This window comes from Panthera pardus, unplaced genomic scaffold, assembly GCF_024362965.1.
Source record: "Panthera pardus isolate Hobbes unplaced genomic scaffold, ASM2436296v1 HiC_scaffold_26, whole genome shotgun sequence".
NCBI lineage: Eukaryota > Metazoa > Chordata > Mammalia > Carnivora > Felidae > Panthera > Panthera pardus.
This window is the reverse complement of record NW_026526832.1, coordinates 40,933,855-40,952,424: the sequence shown is the minus strand read 5'-3', so window position 1 is coordinate 40,952,424 and position 18,570 is coordinate 40,933,855. Positions and strand designations below refer to the sequence as shown.

Here is an 18,570-nt window from a genome sequence, read left to right as displayed (position 1 = left end):
CCAAAGCAAACTCTCCATGAATATTTGAGTTTCCTCCTAAGAGTGACTGGCTGCCACACCTCAAGCTAAGAAATTTAGATTAAAATGTTCTTGGAAAAGTGATTAAGGGGCACCTGGGTGGCTTGTTGGTTAAACGTCTGACTCTTGATTTCAGCTCAGGTGACAACCTCACAGTTCATGGGTTCAAGCCCCAAGTCGGGCTCCACACTGACAGCACAGCGTCTGCTTGGGATCTTCTCTCTCCCTCTCTCTGTCTCTGTCTCTGTTTCTCTCTCTGCCCCTCCTGTGCACATGCTCTTTCTAAATAAATAAGCTTTAAAAAAAGTGATTAAAATATTTGAAAATGTCTATACTAAGATAATTTTTTTTTTTTAATTAAGAGTTTCTAAGATACTGGGGAGAAAATGTTTACTTTGGAAACTTCAAAAGCTTGAAACAAGCTTAAGCTGTGGAAATAATTTCCATATTGATCATGGGCCATAAACTAGGGGCTGGATCCCTGCAAAACAGAATTCTGAGACCCCTGCTTAGAGTAACTTAGAAACTGACCACTTTCAAGCATTTCCACCCCCGCCCTGGACTCAGGACCAGGGTTTCCCAACTTTCCTTCATATCAGCCAGCGTCCACTAAAATATTTTCTCCAATGGACTCTGGACTATGAAAGAGGTACCTATAGGAAAAGTTTACAAGTTTAGAAATGGTTTTCCAAATGTCCATTAATTAGATATTAACCAAATTATTAAGCCTTATAACTAACATGAAATAAAGGTTAATTCACTGAATTGATAAAACCCCAACCAAAATCAAAGTAAGTAGAAAGCTGTAAAGGAAATATATAGAATAAATTGATTAAATCTTTGCAAAAAAAAAAAAAAAAAACCTTCACGCAACCAAGTAATTTTTTAAAGGGCTTTGACATAATGACCTGAGCTTGGAAGCTTTGTTAGAACACTGTGGTCTTGAAAGCCACCGCCAGACAACTAAGGCCGGTCATTGTTTCTTCAACTGATTCTTATCTTTATGTGGCCTTGGTTTAATTTCTTCCTTTGACTCAAGGGACAAAACTTGTCAGTTCCAGAAATCAAAACCGGTCTCTCTGCTCACATCAGCAGCCTTGCAGTCCAAACTTTAAACCAAATTGAGCATTTGAACCCCGAACATTAGTGTACCCTAAGCTTCCTTTCTCCTCCCCAACCACAGGCTGCAGATGGGAGACAAAGGGTAGGGAGCGGTGAGCACTTAACCTTCAGCTTTAGGAAACCCTTGATGTACACTCACTTTTATCTTTTCTCAAACTAAAAAGTGATCCTCATCCAGAGCAGGACTACACATGCCACTCTGGTCTGATCATTTGGTGAAAAAAAATGGACTCTTCCCAAAATAGAAAATTCAGCGTGCTTAGGTTTTAAGTTGCATACGACGATGTCAAACAAGGCAATATGCAGAAGGCCTTCTGTGACCAGCAGTCATTCCAGCAACACAGCCAGCCCCATTTCCCTTGGACCCATACCAGCTTTCCTTTTGAAGCCCCGCATCCTATTTCCAAAGAGTGAGAGCTCTCCTGAGAGTAAATGCTTCCTAAGTGGAATAAAAGCATCACATCATTCTTGATGAGGAAAGATTATTATTTTTTAATCTTACAAAAGATGAGGTTAGTATTTTCTCATTTTACAGAAACTTTTGTTTAATTAGAATGTCGGTAAGGGCGCCTGGGTGGCTAGGTCGGCTAAGCCTCCAGCTCTTGGTTTCTGCTCAAGTCATGATCTCATGGTTCATGAGTTTGAGCCCAGCATCAGGTGGTTCGGGTCCTGCTTGGGATTCTCTCTCTCCCTCTCTCTCTCTGCCCCTCCTCCACTGGTGCACATACACACACACTTTCTCTCAAAATAAATAAACTTAAAAAAATAAATAGGACGTTAGTAAACCAACAACCAATTCTCCTTAATTTAAACAAGATCAACAGGATGGAAGCTATAACTTATTTGATTATTCTAACCTTCAACATAGTAATTTGCAGACACCTCAGAAGTAAGGCACTCCACAGGTGTTCCAAGAGCAGGCCCACACAAGGAAGGAAAGGGCACCCGGAGACCTGTGATTTCTCCATTGTGCATGTAATACATATCTTCTAACTTATTATTAACTAGGCATCTCCCACATCTCAATAAAAACATTCCTGAGAACAAGAATGCAGGACGTGCATGTTCTGTAAGCAGAACAAAACCTGAAAACCTTCTCTCCTACCAGTAGAACTGTCTGGGCCCATCAGATTACTCCCTGGGGGCAAGGCGCCCAGGTCTGTGTCATTCTTTCCAACTCAGCCCTTCTGGCAGCAGTGACAACACTGAAACATTTGTTGAAGTGAAACACGTATGTTTCAGGCCAGCAGGTACATGTCATTTCCCTGTGGTCACCTACCCGTTCAGAGCACAGTCACACTTGTTTAAATAGGAAAGCCCACCGCGGCAGGGAGCCCCGCAGGCATCCGGTGCCCCCAGAGCTAGGGAGCTATCCACCCGACTCTCTGCTCAGAGATCCCCTTACCACAGGAGGTGCCCCAAACGGCTTGGCTTGGCTGATCGCAGGGAGGGCCAAGTGGTCACATGCAGGGCCTGGAACCTCACAGGGGACCCAGGGCGCCCTGCTGACTTCCTGCCCCCACCAGTCAAGCTCACCTCACACCCACAGCACCGCACGGCTCTAGAGAGTCACTTATTGAAACAAATTGGGACGAAAAAGAGTAATAAGTGCTTTTCAAACATTAGATAATTCCAAATAACATAAAATGAATTACAGTAGCTAAAATTAAAACTTAGCAAGAGCTTTTCTGTGTACGGAAACACCTGTGGACGAGTCTACAGAATTGGTTAATTTTTGACAGTTTGCGGAATGACCTGTTGATAATACGCAACAGCAAAATCCCCGGACGCCCTCCTTTCTCCCGCCCTCTTCCCCAACCTTTGACCCTCTGTAGCCAAACTTTCTAAAGGGTAGAGGTGGGGTGGTCCCGACTCTAGGTGCGGCTCGGCGGCGTCACCCACACCTGTACTCACTTGTGACCCCAGAGCCTGGTCCTCCGGCGCCCCTCGAGCGGCCGACACCTCCCCAGGAAGAGGAAGAGCGCCCTTGGCTCGGCCCCGCCTCCCGGGGCGGGGACCGCCTGGCCAGGTGCACACCTGACACAGGTAAGGGGCAGGTGAACACTCCACTTTTGCCAGGACGAAGCACCCGCCACATACACCCCCGACGAAAGCACGGCGCGGTCACGGGATTTCTGACTTCACCGCGTCCCTCCCAGGGCGGCTTCTAAGGCGTCCAGTCTCTTACAGTTGGGCCCCCCCAGCCCACGGCCCTGTCGCCAGGCAGACGGTTGTGTGTGACCTGAGCACTGGGGGTCAGGGCGAGGCAGGTGTCTCGGGGGCCCGGGGAGTGCTCCCTGGTCCCGAGCGGACTCCGCTCAACCCCTGATCGCGGGCCTCGCGTTTGGGCCGCGCGGCCCAGGTCTGGGGGGGCCCAAGTCTGGGGGTGGGCAGGTCTGGGGGCAGGCCCAGGTCTGAGGGGAGGCCCAGGTCTAGGGGGGGCAGGTCTGGGGCGGTGGAGCCAGGTCTGGGGAGGGAGCCCAGGTTTGGGGGGTCGTTCACCTGAAGCCAAGGAGGGAGAGGCCTGACCCGCCCCGCGGGGACCCTTACACTCCGCAGACCCTCGGGCACCCGCTCAGGACCCCTCTAGCATCGGTCAGTCGTCCGCGCACCCTCACCATGCGCTCCGGGCGCCCTCCCCCACCCCGAGGTGATCCGTGCGCAGAGCCCGGGACCTCAATCAGCCCCCACTGGGACCCTCCCCCTTCCAGGTGACTCACGGCCCCGCCCCCCCCCCACTCCGCCCCTCCGCTCAAAGCCCGTCCTCCTCCCTGAGGCCCCTCCTCCGCCTCCTGACCTCCCCCCCCGGACCCCGCCCCCACACCGCCCCCTCGCCGCGGAACCTCTTCTGTCCTCCAGTGACGCTCCGCCCTCCGCCTCCGTACTGCGCAGGCGCACGGCCCGGACCCTTGCCCAGGGAGGCAGTACTGCGCAGGCGCGGAGGGCGGGACGCTCGAGGTGCGCCTGCGTTGCGCAGGAGAAGTCCCTACGCGCTCAGTGGGCGCCTGGGTGTGAGCGCGGGAAGATGGCCGAGCCGGTGTCCAAGTCTGTGCTGTTCGTGTGTCTGGGTGAGCCGACGGGATCTAGCCCCATTCTGGCTTTCCCGAAGGGTCGGGGTGGGTCTCGTGCCGTTTGGGCTGCGTCGCTGGGCCAGGGACGGCGGTCGGGAGGAGGGCGGGGAGGGTGGGATGGAGCGCCCCGGGGCTTTTTCTCCGCGCCGCGCACCTGCTGGGCCCGCTCTCCTAGCCGGGTCCCCTCCCGTGCCCAGCCCACTCTCCAAGCGAGGTCCTTTCTCTGCCATGACCCCTCTCACCTGCCCGGCCCACTCTGCAAGCCTGGGTCAGGGATGGCCTCATCTATAAGGTGACATTTGGGCAAAGACTTGGAAGAGGTGAGAACACAAGCCTTGGATCTTTGGAAAAGTGTCCTGGGCCCAGGAGAAAGTGGGTGGACAGTTTTGCGGTGAGAGTGCTGGTCCCGTTCATATTGGCAGGGAAACACTGGCCTGGAGACCCAGGAGCCTTTTCAGCCAGACCTTCCTCTGTACCTGAAGGCTCTTGAAGGTAATTTGAATGCCTCCATGAATACATAACTAGAACCATTCTGGATGCATAGGAAAGCGAATTCCTTACATAAAATGAGTGCTCGGGGGCAGGAGTCTGTGAACCCCTTATGTGAAGAGCCAGAAAGTAAATATTTGGTACTTTTCACAAGCAGACCTAGAAAATACATAAGCAATAACATTTGGCTGTGTTCCAGTATAACTTTATGGACACTGCAATTTGAATTCCATGTAATTTTCTCATGTCACAAGGTATTCTACTTTTGAGTTTTTTTAACTGTTTAAAAAGGTGAAAATTATTCTTGGCTCCGGGAGCCATACATAATAAAGGTGATGAGCAATGAATCCTAGTTTTTAGATGCTGTTTTAGGGCCTACACAGGACAGATCTGGTGAGGCCTGTGAGGACGTGGGCTTACTCTGAAGGACACAGGCCACTGGAGGATTAAGCCATTGAGCAGAGGGACACTTGGAAAGAAGTGTTCAGCTGCTGTGTTGAGATTACACTGGAGAGGGGTGAGGCCAGGGGTGCAGAGGGGCGTGTGCTGGACCAGAGAGGGCCTCACGGGTGGGGGCGGGGGAGGGGTCAAGTTCTGGGCAGACTTGAGGGCCTGATGAAGGCCTTTTCCCATGATGGCCTGTACTTAGAGCAATAAGAATGGTGTGTTTTTGAAATGTAAAAAATGTATTCCTTCAAAGCATTTAATTGGAAGGCTCTTTTCACACTGAAGTGTAGAGAGAACTGTCAGATGTTTTCACTGGTAAAGCTAATGGCAAGAAAGAACTGCAGCGCTTAGTTTGGAAAGATGGTTGAGTGTTTTATGCGGTAGAGATGGTGCCTTACTGTCGAAGGCACTGGTGTTTGTGCCACAGCCAGTGTGGTTGCAAATGATAACATTAGTGGTGCCAGATTACCTCTTTCAAACAATTAATTGACATTTATTGATACTTCATTTGTGCTGTACACTGTGGGGGGTGTGGCTCAAGGTAAGAGACACAGCCCCTACCCTTGGAGAATTTCATTTTTTTCTTTTGTGAGTCTCAGTCCTTGAAATAAAGGTGTGCAGTACAAGTATGAATTATCTGCCTAATTTGGGGAAAAAAAAAAAAACCAACAAAACTTGAGACTTCACAGATCTTTTTTCCAAAGAAATCTGAAGATGACATTTTAAGTTTTTAGAACTTTTCCATAGATGAAACCTGCATTACTGTGTTTTACTCATGAGCTCTGTTTTTAAATAATTGGTGATATCAACTTTTGAAATAAAGAGAGCAAGTTACAAGGAAGCAGGATTCTGCTGATTTTATAAGTAGTATGACTTCTAATTTTTGTAGTAGTAATTTTTTCCCATCTATACTTATTCATACCTTGCTGTAAATAGAACTCTCTGTGGAAAAAAAGTAATTTTGGGTGAATATGCCTTAACTTTAAGGCAGTAAATAACCCTAGGTTTTGTCCTGTGGGGAAACTAAGCTGTTTAATAATTATTTGTAAAGGGGTGAGACTAGTCTTAATTATGTCTTTAGATGTGAGATTGTAAGCATCTGTTCTAGAGTTTCAAAATAACAAGGGTTGTCTTAAATTGAATCGAGTGGTTGCTCTTTAGAAGTATTCCCAGGGTACATGGGGACAAGTAAAACAATTACACATCTATCAGAGCCTTACAATAATTAACGTAGTGGGGATGATACTTGTTTTAAAAACTATACAAAATTCAGAATGTGTAAAGGAAAAACTTCACAGTACAAACTAGCTTACAGAGGACATTGGGGATCAATTCCTGTCTTCCCCTTCATGGTTGAGTGGTTGACAGATTTTTTTCACTGCTGTGGAAACCACAATCTTTATGGGGAAAAATATTATAAGTACGTTACTAGATTGAAGACTAATGTGGAAACTGAAGAAGATTGTAGTAAAGTCAGTGTCGGTTTCATGTAATGGGGAATTAGTTGTGTTTCACAACACTCTACAAGATCCAATTCTACATGCTTAACACAAACCCCAAGATTCTAATATGCGTCAAGTGGTGTGTGTTTCGTTAACTCAGTTCCTGTCTAGTCCTAGTGTTTTCGTGCTGGCCTCTGTGGGCTGAGTGTCTTGCAGTTGTCTGCCTGACTGTGAGAAGAGCCTTTGTCCTCAGGCCCTGCACAGCACTGGGCTCCTGTGTGGGACACGTGCAGAGTATGTTTGTTGGACATTCCTTCCCACTGGACCTGCTGGGCCCACCTCCCGGGCCCAGTTAAGGTCCTTGTAACCAGGCCCTCCAGCACACATTCACTGCTCTCTTATTCATACAACCCTTAACTTAAATGCCCAGAAAGGTCTTTCTCCTCCCTTCCAATCTTCCTTTTTTTTTTTTTTTTTTTTTTTTTTTTCCTGGTAAGAAATTTCTTACTATCTTGTTTATGCTTTTAGAATGTTTAATTTCCTGTGCTTCTGTGGTATACTGCTTGTCTGTCCACATTTGTTTTCTTGTTTTTGCTATAGCTAACTCTGAGTTTTCTGTAACACATTGCTTGGCACATGTAGAAGTATTTTGAGAGTAGATTTTATGTCTTTTATCTTTTCCCCCAGTGTAGTAAGGAATTAGGCCCTCCCTGGCCTTTGTCCCGGGTCCTGGGTGGTAACGTACAACCTCTTGGAATTCCCTACGGTAATAGTGTTTTGCTACTCCAGGAGGTCCCTGTGCAGTTTATACTGAGAGGGGGAGTCTGGTTGGGGGTGTGAGCACTTGTGGGGGGCGGCCAGAGAATGAGTTCAGCTTCAGGCCCATAGTTTCATCAGTCACGACTACTTAATGACACTCAGTGAGCCCTTGGCACTGGAGCTCTGGTGAGTAAGCCCTAGTGCCCTGGGTATTGTCCCACACGGATGACGAGAAACTGACACGTGCCCGAGGACCAGAAAGCTTCACGTGTGAAACTCCTCCAGAATCTGCCCTCTGCTTTCTAACTCTGGCTGGTTCTGCCTTGAATCTTTTTGTTCTAAACCTATAATCCCAAGTCTAGCATTTTCCTGAGTTTTTCGTGTTCTCCTAGAGAATTATTGCACTTGTGGGGACCCTGAGTCTGTAGCTGGCTGCTCTGAAGCGAGGGTGGCCCTGGGGGTCCCTGAGCTGGCAGCCGATGTCGGAAGTTCCGAGCAGACTTGCTGGCCCGGAGGGCAGCGGCCTTGCTTCAGCCGGCCGGCTCCGTGGCCCTGGGGCAGGCCCTGCCACAGGCCGCGCAGTGAAGTCTTGTGCTGAACTGCCGTTATGGCTGAATCCATTTGTTTGTGTATCTTATGAAACAGGATCCCTCCTTATGTGCGATATACTTGGATATCCGTACCTTTAACGCTACTGTATTTCATTTTAAAGTCGGCTCCTTGCAACCCACTTCATTGGTTTCACGACTCACCTCTGGGCTACTGATAGCAACCTGGAAAACGATGATTTGGGCGGTAATTGTTTTTCTGACATCTTGGCTATTTGTACTTTGAGCACCTGGACAGATGGACAGTGACCGGCTGTTCCCCAGAGGTCCTGCCATTCAGCAGTCGCTCCTGGGGGCGGTGCCGTTGCTGGGTGTCGGGGTGAAGTGCTTGCGGGGATCCAGCATCTGCCCTCGCATCAGACCTGATGCCCACTTTCTGCGCTCCCTCTTTTCAAGGTAACATCTGCCGATCACCCATTGCAGAAGCAGTTTTCAGAAAGCTTGTAACTGAGCAAAATCTTTCAGATAACGTAAGTACCATTCTCTGTCTTAAAGAGGCCAACCCGAATGCCTTTGGGGCAGAAAATTGTGAAAAAAATTCTTTTTTTCTCCTGCAGTGGAGGATAGACAGTGCAGCGACATCCACATATGAAATAGGGAACCCTCCTGACTATCGAGGGCAGAACTGCATGAGGAAGCATGGTATTCCCATGACTCACGTTGCCCGCCAGGTACCGTATCGGAACTTGAAAGTGCACATGTGTGTTCTGTGTTGCAGTGGGTCATTGACAGCGGCGCTGTTTCTGACTGGAACGTGGGCCGGTCACCAGATCCAAGAGCTGTGAGCTGCCTCAGAAATCATGGCATTAGCACAGCCCATAAAGCACGACAGGTAGCAGAGCTCTCATTTAATTTCTATTACTGGTGTCCCGTGACTTGCGAAGTTGTGAGAGGCTTAACCACACTGGCGTGTGAATGAGCAGTTATTTGAGGCCCGTTTAAGTAGCCACAGTGTGTCCTTCTTGTTTCGCTGCTGACTCCACAGTTCTGAAAGATGTGCGTGATCTTGGAATTTACTTAGTAAAATACACGTATCATCACGCAATTGATACTGGAGAGAGCCCTCCCTAAGGGCTGGAGTTAGAATCTCCTTTTTATTTTCTGAGATCTTCCTGGTGACTAGTCTGGTTACATTCCAAGTTTGTTGCTAGAATAAAGTACTAGAACATATACAACAATGTATTTTCTACTGTGAAGTGTCTTAGAAATGTGGGGTGGTGCTGATCCCAGCGGTTGGACTCCTGGGTTCAGAGTCTGGAGTGCTGGGCAGTAAACCCTCCTGTGTCCGTTCAGACGGTGTGGAAGCCAGTAAAGGCTGTGGGTACATTTGAAATACGGCCAGTGTGACAGAGGAAGTGGAGTTTACGTGTTAACTTATTTGGGTAGCCCCCTGGAACTGGTAAGCGGCTAGCTGAGCTGCACAGTTCTGAACTCTTGCATAACCACAGGGGAGACTGTGAGGGTTCCATGCCACACCATCAGTGAGCCGTCAGGGCTCAGGGCAGGCTCGTGGTGCTCCCTCGCTAGCAGGCTGCTGCAGGTGTGTGCTCTGGAACCTTCCACAACACAAGGACTAGTTGCTAAAGAGATCTGCTTCATTTCTGGTACAAAATGCTTCATACATTGTTACGTGGAGAAGCTACTTTATCACTATGATTATTTTATGGAGAATTCATTGGATTTTTAAAACATCTGACTAAATCTTCTAACTTCTTTTTGTGTCCAACCTAACAAAATGTACAGGCTGTGTCCACAGCCTTTAAAATGAGAAGCCACTGAATGTTTTGAAAATCACTTGTCAAACATATGTATTTAGAAGTATGGCTGGCAGTGTGAGAGCCATAATTTAGTCTTCGCGTTTGAAGGAGAACCTTGTATAAGACAGGACAAAGACTCTTTAATCATTGTTATACTAAATCACGTCTTTACTTAAAGCTTTTCAAATTGCTTTGCCATACAGCATTGTATTTTTAATTTTGATCATCTCAATTTTTGTCCTCTCCATTACCTTGTTAGGGAAGGGAGTCTTTGGTAAACCCATTTTGCAGATAAAGAACCTGAGTTCTGGAGAGAAAATACTTATCAAAGGTCACCCAGCTTCAAAGTGGTAGAACAGGAATTTGATCATTGGCTTATTTGTTTGTTTTAATAAAAACATACAGAGGTGTGAGCCAGAAAATTCGCAAAAGTGCCGTAGAAACACTTCTGGTGCATTAGTGATGTCTCAGAAGCCAGGGGTATGCACGTTATTTTGGCTTAGATAAGTTTACTGTGGAATCCGTGAACTGCTCATTTCTGGCTTTTAGCTGACTGTGTATTTAACAGTTTACTATTTAAGTTGTTAACTTCCTTAAGGGCCTGACGTTTTCTTAAATGGAATTTTCATTGGACAGGAAACATTTTTTTTTAATGTTTTTCATTTATTTTTGAGACAGAGAGAGAGCATGACAGGGGAGGGGCAGAGAGAGAGAGGGAGACACAGAATCTGAAGCAGGCTCCCAGCCATCAGCACAGAGCCCTACCTGGGGCTCGAACTCGTCAACTGCGAGATCGTGACCTGAGCCGAAGTTGGATGCTCAACCGACTGAACCACCCAGGCGCCCCAGGAAAACATTTTTTGTACCACATGTCCTTCTAATCTCCAGGGTTGACAGAACCTGCTGATTTCGAAGTCCTTCATAATTATGGGCCGTCACACTTTCATGTTTTCTTTTTTTAAGACTGGATTATTTTTTGTATACGAGTATGTAATTTGGGGTACAAATGAAGAATTTAAATACACATGTCTTAAAAAACAAAGCTAGAAACTTTAAATTTTGAAAGGAGAATTGTAATTGCTGGTTTTAGGAATAATATTCACACATCATCTGTTGTTTGTTTGTTTGTTTTGCTTTTTTATTTTTCCCTGGTGCTTTTAAGAAAGTTTTCTCAAGGATTTTTTTTTTTCTGGTTGGTAACACCGGTAAGATTTGCTTTGCAAATTAGCATCCCCTCAGGTCTTTGTTACCTTTTAGCATCTTGTGATTGTTTACAGGCTTTCTTTTAGCGGTTGTCACTATCTGTGTGAGAACTATTCTGTCACATTGCTTAAAATTTTAGTTTTCCCAATATTTTCCACCTGGGTTTAATAAATGTATTTAGGGTGCTTCGTTTGTTTTTGAGTGTGTGAACGCACATCTGGTTAGTCTGGTTTCTTAGACAAACGTTTGGTTTGTTAGACATTTTTCTCAGCAGAGCCCTGACCGCGCGTGGCCGTCCGTGGTCCTCGGGGCCTGGGCCGCTCCCCCCACTGCAGAGGTCACCGCTCAGATTCTTGCCACCTTTTATGCCTGTGGCCGTGGGACCTGTAGCGTGTGCCCTTTCTGTGGGCCTTGCTCTCTGGGAGGTTCTCCGGTCGTCCCCTGCTCTCGCTTCGGGGCCGTTCGCAGTCGTGCCGCGGTCGTGTCCGTCCCACCGCGGACGGGCGCTCGCGGCGTTTCTAGGTCGGCGATGCCACGGTGAGCACCTACAGGGTTCTGCTGGGGAAGGCCTGGGTGGGGGCACACCCAGCAGCACACACGTCCCGGTTGTGTAGCCTCCTGAGACGGGCCAGGCGGCGTGCCTTCCTTCTCTGCTCTCCTAGGTTGGTCAAATATCGATAGTGTTTCTGCTTTAATGGTTTGGCTGGATTCATCGAATCAGTTGTGTCTGTTTTTTGAAATTGCTCTATTTTCCTCTGCTGTCTTCAGGTTTTTCCTTATGGATTCTTTGTTTCCAGCACTTTTACCATGGTAAGCCAAAGTATGCTTCTTGAATTTGCCTCGTGGTGGTTTCTGTTAGTTTTGGAAAATTCTCGTGACTTTCTTTTTACATTTTCTTCTCGGCTTTCTCTTCAGAGATTCAGCTTACGTGTATTTTGAACATAAGTTTCTTAGGTCATCTTCTCCGTTTTCTACCCTTCTCACAGGCTGGTCGTGGCTCGGTGAGGTTTGTGCTGTGACGGACCGGTCCCCCTGTGAGGCCTGGGCTGTGAGGCCTGGACTGTGGTAGACTGGTCCCCCCTGTGAGGCCTGGGCTGTGAGGGACTGGTCCCCTCCTCTGTGGAACCTTCCAGGAGTACACCGAGGGCCCCTCTTTGGCAGCTGCCACCTCCCTGAGTAGCTGCAGCCTCCCCCTGGGGCTTCGTAGCTTTTTGCCATGAGTCGTTTAAGAATGTGGCATATGGTTTGAGAAGAAAGCTTCTGAGCGTCAGGTTCGCTGCTCTCTGGGGTCTTTGTGTCGTCGGCCCTTCTGTCCAGTTTTTCTCTGCTCCCTGGTCCTTGGAGCTTCTCTTTTCCAGCAGTGGCCCTTTGCCCAGGCTTCTCCGCATCTAGAGTGTGCTCTCCACCTTGGTGGTACTGACGGCTGTGGTCTGGGATGTTCAGCAGCGTCCTTGGTCTCTGCCCACTAGATACTGGAGCACCCCTATCCTCTCCGTCATAACAATCAGGATGTCCACAGACATTGCCATCTGCCCCCCTCTTTGAGAATCCCTGCCCTCAAATTCTCAAAGTGTCCATGAGGTCAAAATGGTACATGCGTAGGGGCGCCTGGGTGGCTGAGGCGCTTAAGTGTCTGTCTCTTGATTTCTGTTCCGGTCACCATCTCACGGTTTGTGAGTTCGAGCCCCATATCGGGCTCCACATTGACAGTGCGGAGCCTGCTTCAGATTCTCTGTCCCCCTCTCTCTCTTCCCCTCCCCTACTCGTGCTCTGTCTCTCTCAAAATAAATAAGTAAACTTAAAAAAAAATGGACATGCTAAGGAGTCCATTCAAGGTGTCAGACTGACCAGTAGATTTGAACAAAGTAATAAAAATTTGCTGATATGTTTCCATGTTCTGTATTGCAAGTAACCTTTAAGAAACTACCACTACTGAGTTTTAGTATCACAGAGCATCCACAGTTATCTATAGTGGCCGTGAAAATACTCCCTTTATGTTGTGTGAGGCTGGGGTCACTGTGCACTCGCACTCAGCATGTTGCACATCAGGTAACAGACGCGCAGAGGAGAACCTGTCTGTCCTCCAGGAAGCAGACATTACAGAGATTTGCAGAAATACAGAATAGGGCCACTCTTCACCATTTTCATTTTTTAATAGTGGTATTAAATATTTAATATTCAGTGGTAAATATTGCCACGCATAACCCATGGCGGGGACTCCTTTTGGGGTTCTGGCCTCTCAAAACCTCGTCACAGGAGCACACAAATGGCTTTTTTTTTTTAAATTTTTTTTTTAACGTTTATTTATTTTTGAGACAGAGAGAGACAGAGCATGAACAGGGGAGGGCAGAGAGAGAAGGAGACACAGAATCTGAAACAGGCTCCAGGCTCTGAGCTGTCAGCACAAAGCCCGACGCGGGGCTCGAACTCACGGACCGAGAGACCATGACCTGAGCCGAAGTCGGACGCTCAACCGATCAAGCCACCCAGGCGCCCCAAATGGCTTTTTATAAGATATTAATTATAGCTATTCTTATTCTTTCTCAAGTATTTTAATATCTAAACATGTATGCATTTTATAGGTAGATGTCAGTTCTAAGACTGTCTTATCTACACTTGCAATAATTCTAAAATTAAAAATAATGTTAATATTTGATCCTAAATTAAATTTCTCATAAAACTGTTTTGTGAAAATAGCGTGTAGTATTTGTTCTAATAGAACGTGAAATAACATAGTACCTTGGGAATGTTTACAACTTGTAGTCCTCAGCACTTGAGTGACACACTGTATCAGAAACTAATCAAGTGCATACTAACAGCCAAAAGTTACATTTTTAACAGAATAAGGAGCATATTTATTATTCGTTCGCTACACTGGCTGTTAAATAGCATCATTGCTCTGTTTAACCAGGGTTTTGATGTCTTCTTTTTGAGTTTCCTGGTACTCCTGTATTTTAGAGGATTTTTTTAGAGAGGAAGATTATTATTGAGAAATTACATTCTTAGAAATTATTCTCACCTTCATTTTGACACCTGTTTATGTTCCTTTCTTTCTTATTGCATCATTATTTATAATAGTTAAAAATCTTAAAATAATTTTCCCATTTACATCGCAGTGGGCTTCCGTTGATAGAGTGTGATGTTGGAAAACTTGTAAGTTTTCAGGTATCAGTAAAAGTACCGAGTGGCATCCTTTCTTGTGTCTTGCTCAGATCATGGGTTCTCACGGGAGAGCCGAGTCCTACATACAGTTACTCACAGATTTCCTTCTTAGGGACTCTTCTCTGAACACGGTACTTAACGTATATCTTCCTCCCTCCCCCAGAACTCTCTGCCCGGCCTGGCCTGGTTTATATCTCCTCTGGCGTGTTACCTGCCCTGCACAGGGCCCCACAGGGACAGCCATCCATCTCTGTAGTTTGGTGTTTGTCACTGGGGCCTAGGATATTACGTTCCTGCACAAGGAAAAATAGAGTAAAACACTGAGGGGGGTTGGACGTAGGACATTTTAATATGCGAAGTGAATTATACTTTGTCACTAAGAAATCGCAGATGAAGTATAAACTTTGTTTACATATTATACTATGTTACTATTATTCCAGGGAACTTAATAGTATAAAATTTCTTTGCGATACAATATTACAAAATAGGTTAACTCTAACTTTAAAGTACCCTAAATTATTTAACTTAATTGGGTACCAAATTCAAACACAGCAAAATTTTTTTGTATTGCTTTGGATCCTCTAGACTTGATTGTTATAAACACTGTTTTTTGACTTCTTGTTTAATTTTAGGTTACCAAGGAAGACTTTGCCACGTTTGATTATATACTTTGTATGGATGAAAGCAATCTAAGGTAATCTCATGTTTTAAGGGTATTTTTGTTCAACTGTCGATTTAATAGTAGGTCAGATAATTTGTCTAAAGTGACTTTTTTAGTAAAGTTTTCATAGAAGTGATGGTCACAATATATACAATTACCTGTTTACAATAGTAAGAGACCAGAAGGTAACTGAGAATTGTCTCCCCGGAGTGTTTACCAAGAGACGCGCCCTCAGATAAGGGACAGCCTGGTCCGCATCAGGCATTGCTGGTTTTGCCAGAGGGTGGGGTAAAGCTAAAGCTGTCACCGCTGTAGTGATTCCTGGACCACGGGTGTTTCACTGTGTTTCTCCTCTTAACCTCCCCATACCTGCTGTCCCCCATCCTGCAGCAAGGAAGACTGAGGAAACTCAGCAACGAGGAAACTTTTCACTCTGTTTAAATTGTTGATTGCCTTAACTGATTGAAAAGCAGAAGCAGACAGGCTGGGGTATTAGGTAACAGTGGCCAACTGATGTGGTGCGTTGTGGGCCCTGCACATCGTCGTTCCACGTCGAATTGGAGAGGCACCGAGAGGGTGGGTCCCGGGTTCACAGCTGGCGCAGGCCAAGCTGGGGGGGTTTGAGCTCAGCTTTGCTCAGCAGAGCCTGTTGTGGGTCTCACGTGAGCCGCAGTCTCCACGGTGCCCCATCTCCTTACGTGTCTGTTGAACCCCAGGGGACATGCATGCATTTGGGCAGCAAGGAATTCGGTGTTTCTTGAGATGTGTGCGCCTGGCACAGTGCCAGGTGCTGGGGAACGCTGAGGAGAAAACGTTCATGCCGCCTGCCCCCGGGACGCAGGGCCTAGTGTGGGCTGCGTGTGCTAACACAGAATTACACCTAACAAACAACATGATACAATGTGGTCATGCCCAAAATAAGTGAATACAATGCACATTAGAAATTTGAAGCCACTGCAGGTTAGATGAGCCAAGAGAGTATGAAGAACTCCCAGTTGTAAGCCCAGGGCACTGCGTCCCTCGTCACACAGCCAGCTTTACTGACTAGGTGTTAATAACGCTGAGAGCCAAGACTGCAGCCCGCCTGCTGCCGTCAGCACTCGCCAGCACAGGGGAGGGCTGCGACGTGGCCTCAGTGTGGCCTCGGGGACCTGCTGCCTTAAGTCCGTGCGAATTCACAGGTATTCCACATGTGGCGGACAGATAGGATTCACAGCCTTACTGTTGTCTCCATGAATCAGGAACATCACTGAGATACATGGTTTCTATTTTTGTTTTTCGGCGATTTGTTCTCATTTTTCTCACCTGACACAGTACTGACCGTATCAGCGGTGTCCGGCCGAAACTTCCTGCGGTCTGTCTCCTGGTACAGTCCCGGGGGTCGGTGGGCACCCAGTGCAGGGGCGGAGCTGGCGGAGCCCACGCTTCAGGCCAGCTCGCTCGCTTGCTGTAGGGGTCTGCCTCCCCCTCGCTAGCACGGGGTCTGACTCATCCTAGGTGCTCAGTGGGGGTTGCTGACTAAACGGAGGAACGATCAAGATGCAGCCTGGAAAGTCGCCGCTGTTCTTGCCGCGGTGGGAGCGGAGGAGGCGGTGGCAGGAGAGCTGTGTCTGCAGCTTGGGCAGAGGCTGGAGGGGTAAACGCAGGAGCAGGGGCTAGACAGGGAGACCCGGTGCATGTGTCGGGACACCTGAGGTGGGATCTGCGGCCCTTGGGCACTTGGTTCACGTGGCTCTTTGAGGTCCGTTCTGCCACCCTTGTTTAGCCTCTGAAGTAGGAGCTTTTTGATTTAATCGTTCCAACATGTGTTTCACAGGGTATTGCCCGGCTCGCAGCGCATATCGTGCGTCAAAGTGTTCGTGAGAATGTGCTGCTGTTGCAAACCCTCTCGCCTGAGTCAGAAACCCTGGCATATGGAGGGTCACTCGGGTCGACCGAGGGTTTGGTTTCCTTTCTAAATCAGGTCACTCTTGCTGGGGTTTGATACGGACGTTTCATAAAACCCTAGCAGATGTCCCTGTTTAACTTGAAACCGTAGATCAGAAAACTAAGTTCATGTTTCAATTTTACAGAGACTTGAATAGAAAGAGTAATCACATTAAAAACTGCAAAGCTAAAATTGAACTCCTTGGGAGCTATGATCCACAGAAACAGCTTATTATTGAAGACCCCTATTATGTAAGTACACCTCTCCTTCCGTTGTGACGCTGCTGTGTGGCGGTGGCACACAGATGAGCCCCTGTGCACGCCCTGCCCTGCCCGGCCGTGTGCCGCACCAGATGAGACTCTCCTAAGGGCGTTTTGTCATGCGGCTTTCACTTCTTCTTCCCCCTGTGCTTCCAGGGGAACGAGTCCGACTTTGAGACCGTCTACCAGCAGTGTGTGAGGTGCTGCAGAGCTTTCCTGGAGAAGGCCTGCTGATGTCGCACCCGTGCCCCCGGCCCCCGGCGAGCCCCACAGGAGCCACAGTGAGGCCGCAGCTGCTTCTTCGGTTGACCCTGTTTCTTAAATGCTTGTAGATGGAAATCAGTTACTGTATTTGGCAAATAAATAGAAATGTTTCATCCAGTTTGTGGGGTACACGAAGCGTTCCTGACGAGTTGAACTCCCACTTTGCCCCGGTTACAAAAATCGTGGGACATGACCCCCAGAGCACAGAGACCTCCAGCATCCCCTTCGGGCCGTGTGGGCACACGAGCTCCGCCTCTTCCTCCCTGAGTTTGTGGACCACCGACGGGGACGATGCCCTCCGCTGTCTCGTGACCCCTTCTCGCCAGGGCCCCCAACCAGCCCAGCGGGCCTTCCGTGGGAGCTCACCCCAGCTCACAGTGCACGCCGTTGATGTAGAAAGTGGGAAAGAGAGTTAGGTGTCCATCTCTAGAACCTTTAATGCTTGCTAGTTTTTGTCTGTCTGTCTGTCCGGTTTATTTCACAGGGAAGTCAGCTTCTTTCCATTTGAACCATTTTACCTCTGGAAATTTAATTCCATCCAGAAGGAAAGACACTGTGTGCTGGTTTTGCTTTTAAATGCTATGTGACCCAAATGTCAAATGTAGATGAGCTTAGGTGGGGAAAAAATTATTAAAAAGTTGGGAAAAGTTCTTTTATGTTGGAATGCTTAAATATTGATACATTAAGTATTCTTTCTTTGTTGTTTGATTTATAGACAAATACAGGTAACTTCTGTGCACTTTGAGGTAACTAATCTAAAATTCATATGGATTTGTGGCAGAAAAGATTGTTTTCAAAATAAACTGGGGAGATTATAAAAATACAACTAAGATAGAAGTCTGCCTGCTTTTTTATTGATAAGTGAAGAATTAGAGAACAGTGCTTTTATTGTCCCTTTCAGATGGTCTGTGATGCTATCTATGCGTGTTTATCTTCAGTGTTAGGAAGTAAAATGACAAAAATAAGTATATTGCTTCCACTTATGATAAAGTGTTTGTGAAAGAAATAGGAGGCCCCTGCAGCCATAAATGTCCTTGCCTGACCCCACCACCTGCGGAGTGAGACCGTCTGCTCCTTGGAGCCCTCCTGGGTGGCATGGCTAGATGGATGACAGCTTGCTCTACGGCCGGCCTCTACCCTGACTCGTAGCTGGTGGTCCGGAGTCCTGGGAGAAACACCACTCACCAATCGGTCTTCACCCAAAGTCTGAGTGGATCACTGCTCAGCAGTAGAATGAGTGTAGAGGAACAGGTGCCCCATCAGGGTGCCCTGAGGGGCCGGGGGCGGAGCGGGGGGCATTTAGTCCTGGAGTCTCCTCCCACCTGGAGGATGTGCAAGCCGCCTCTCCCACCACCCTGGCAGGACGTGTGTCCGCCTCCC

The 18,570-nt window shown here is 47.5% G+C and overlaps 2 protein-coding genes across 4 annotated transcripts in view; one reads left to right on the top strand and one right to left on the bottom strand.

Annotated features, from left to right (window-relative positions):
• Window positions 1-3,507, bottom strand: part of SH3YL1 (SH3 and SYLF domain containing 1) — a 40,203-nt gene extending 36,696 nt beyond the window's left edge. Inside the window, exon 1 of the mRNA XM_053891209.1 lies at window positions 3,055-3,507. Within this exon, the coding sequence (XP_053747184.1) occupies window positions 3,055-3,238 (184 nt within the window). The 5' untranslated portion in view covers window positions 3,239-3,507. The remainder of the gene's footprint in view (window positions 1-3,054) is intronic.
• A 492-nt stretch (window positions 3,508-3,999) lies between these two features.
• ACP1 (acid phosphatase 1) lies at window positions 4,000-18,016 on the top strand. Of its 3 annotated transcripts, none has more exons than XM_019435830.2 (6): window positions 4,028-4,208; window positions 8,353-8,426; window positions 8,514-8,627; window positions 14,711-14,772; window positions 16,812-16,917; window positions 17,083-18,016. In XM_019435830.2, exons 1-6 carry the CDS (start codon window positions 4,166-4,168, stop codon window positions 17,158-17,160), a joined length of 477 nt encoding a protein of 158 aa, XP_019291375.1. In that variant the 5' UTR covers window positions 4,028-4,165; the 3' UTR covers window positions 17,161-18,016. The 3 variants fall into 3 exon arrangements, with proteins under 3 accessions (XP_053747186.1, XP_019291375.1, XP_019291372.1); XM_019435827.2 differs by lacking the exon at window positions 8,514-8,627 and adding an exon at window positions 8,675-8,788 and having other exon boundaries at window positions 4,043-4,208; XM_053891211.1 differs by lacking the exons at window positions 16,812-16,917; window positions 17,083-18,016 and having other exon boundaries at window positions 4,000-4,208; window positions 8,514-8,788; window positions 14,711-14,777.
• Window positions 18,017-18,570: the final 554 nt, after the last annotated feature.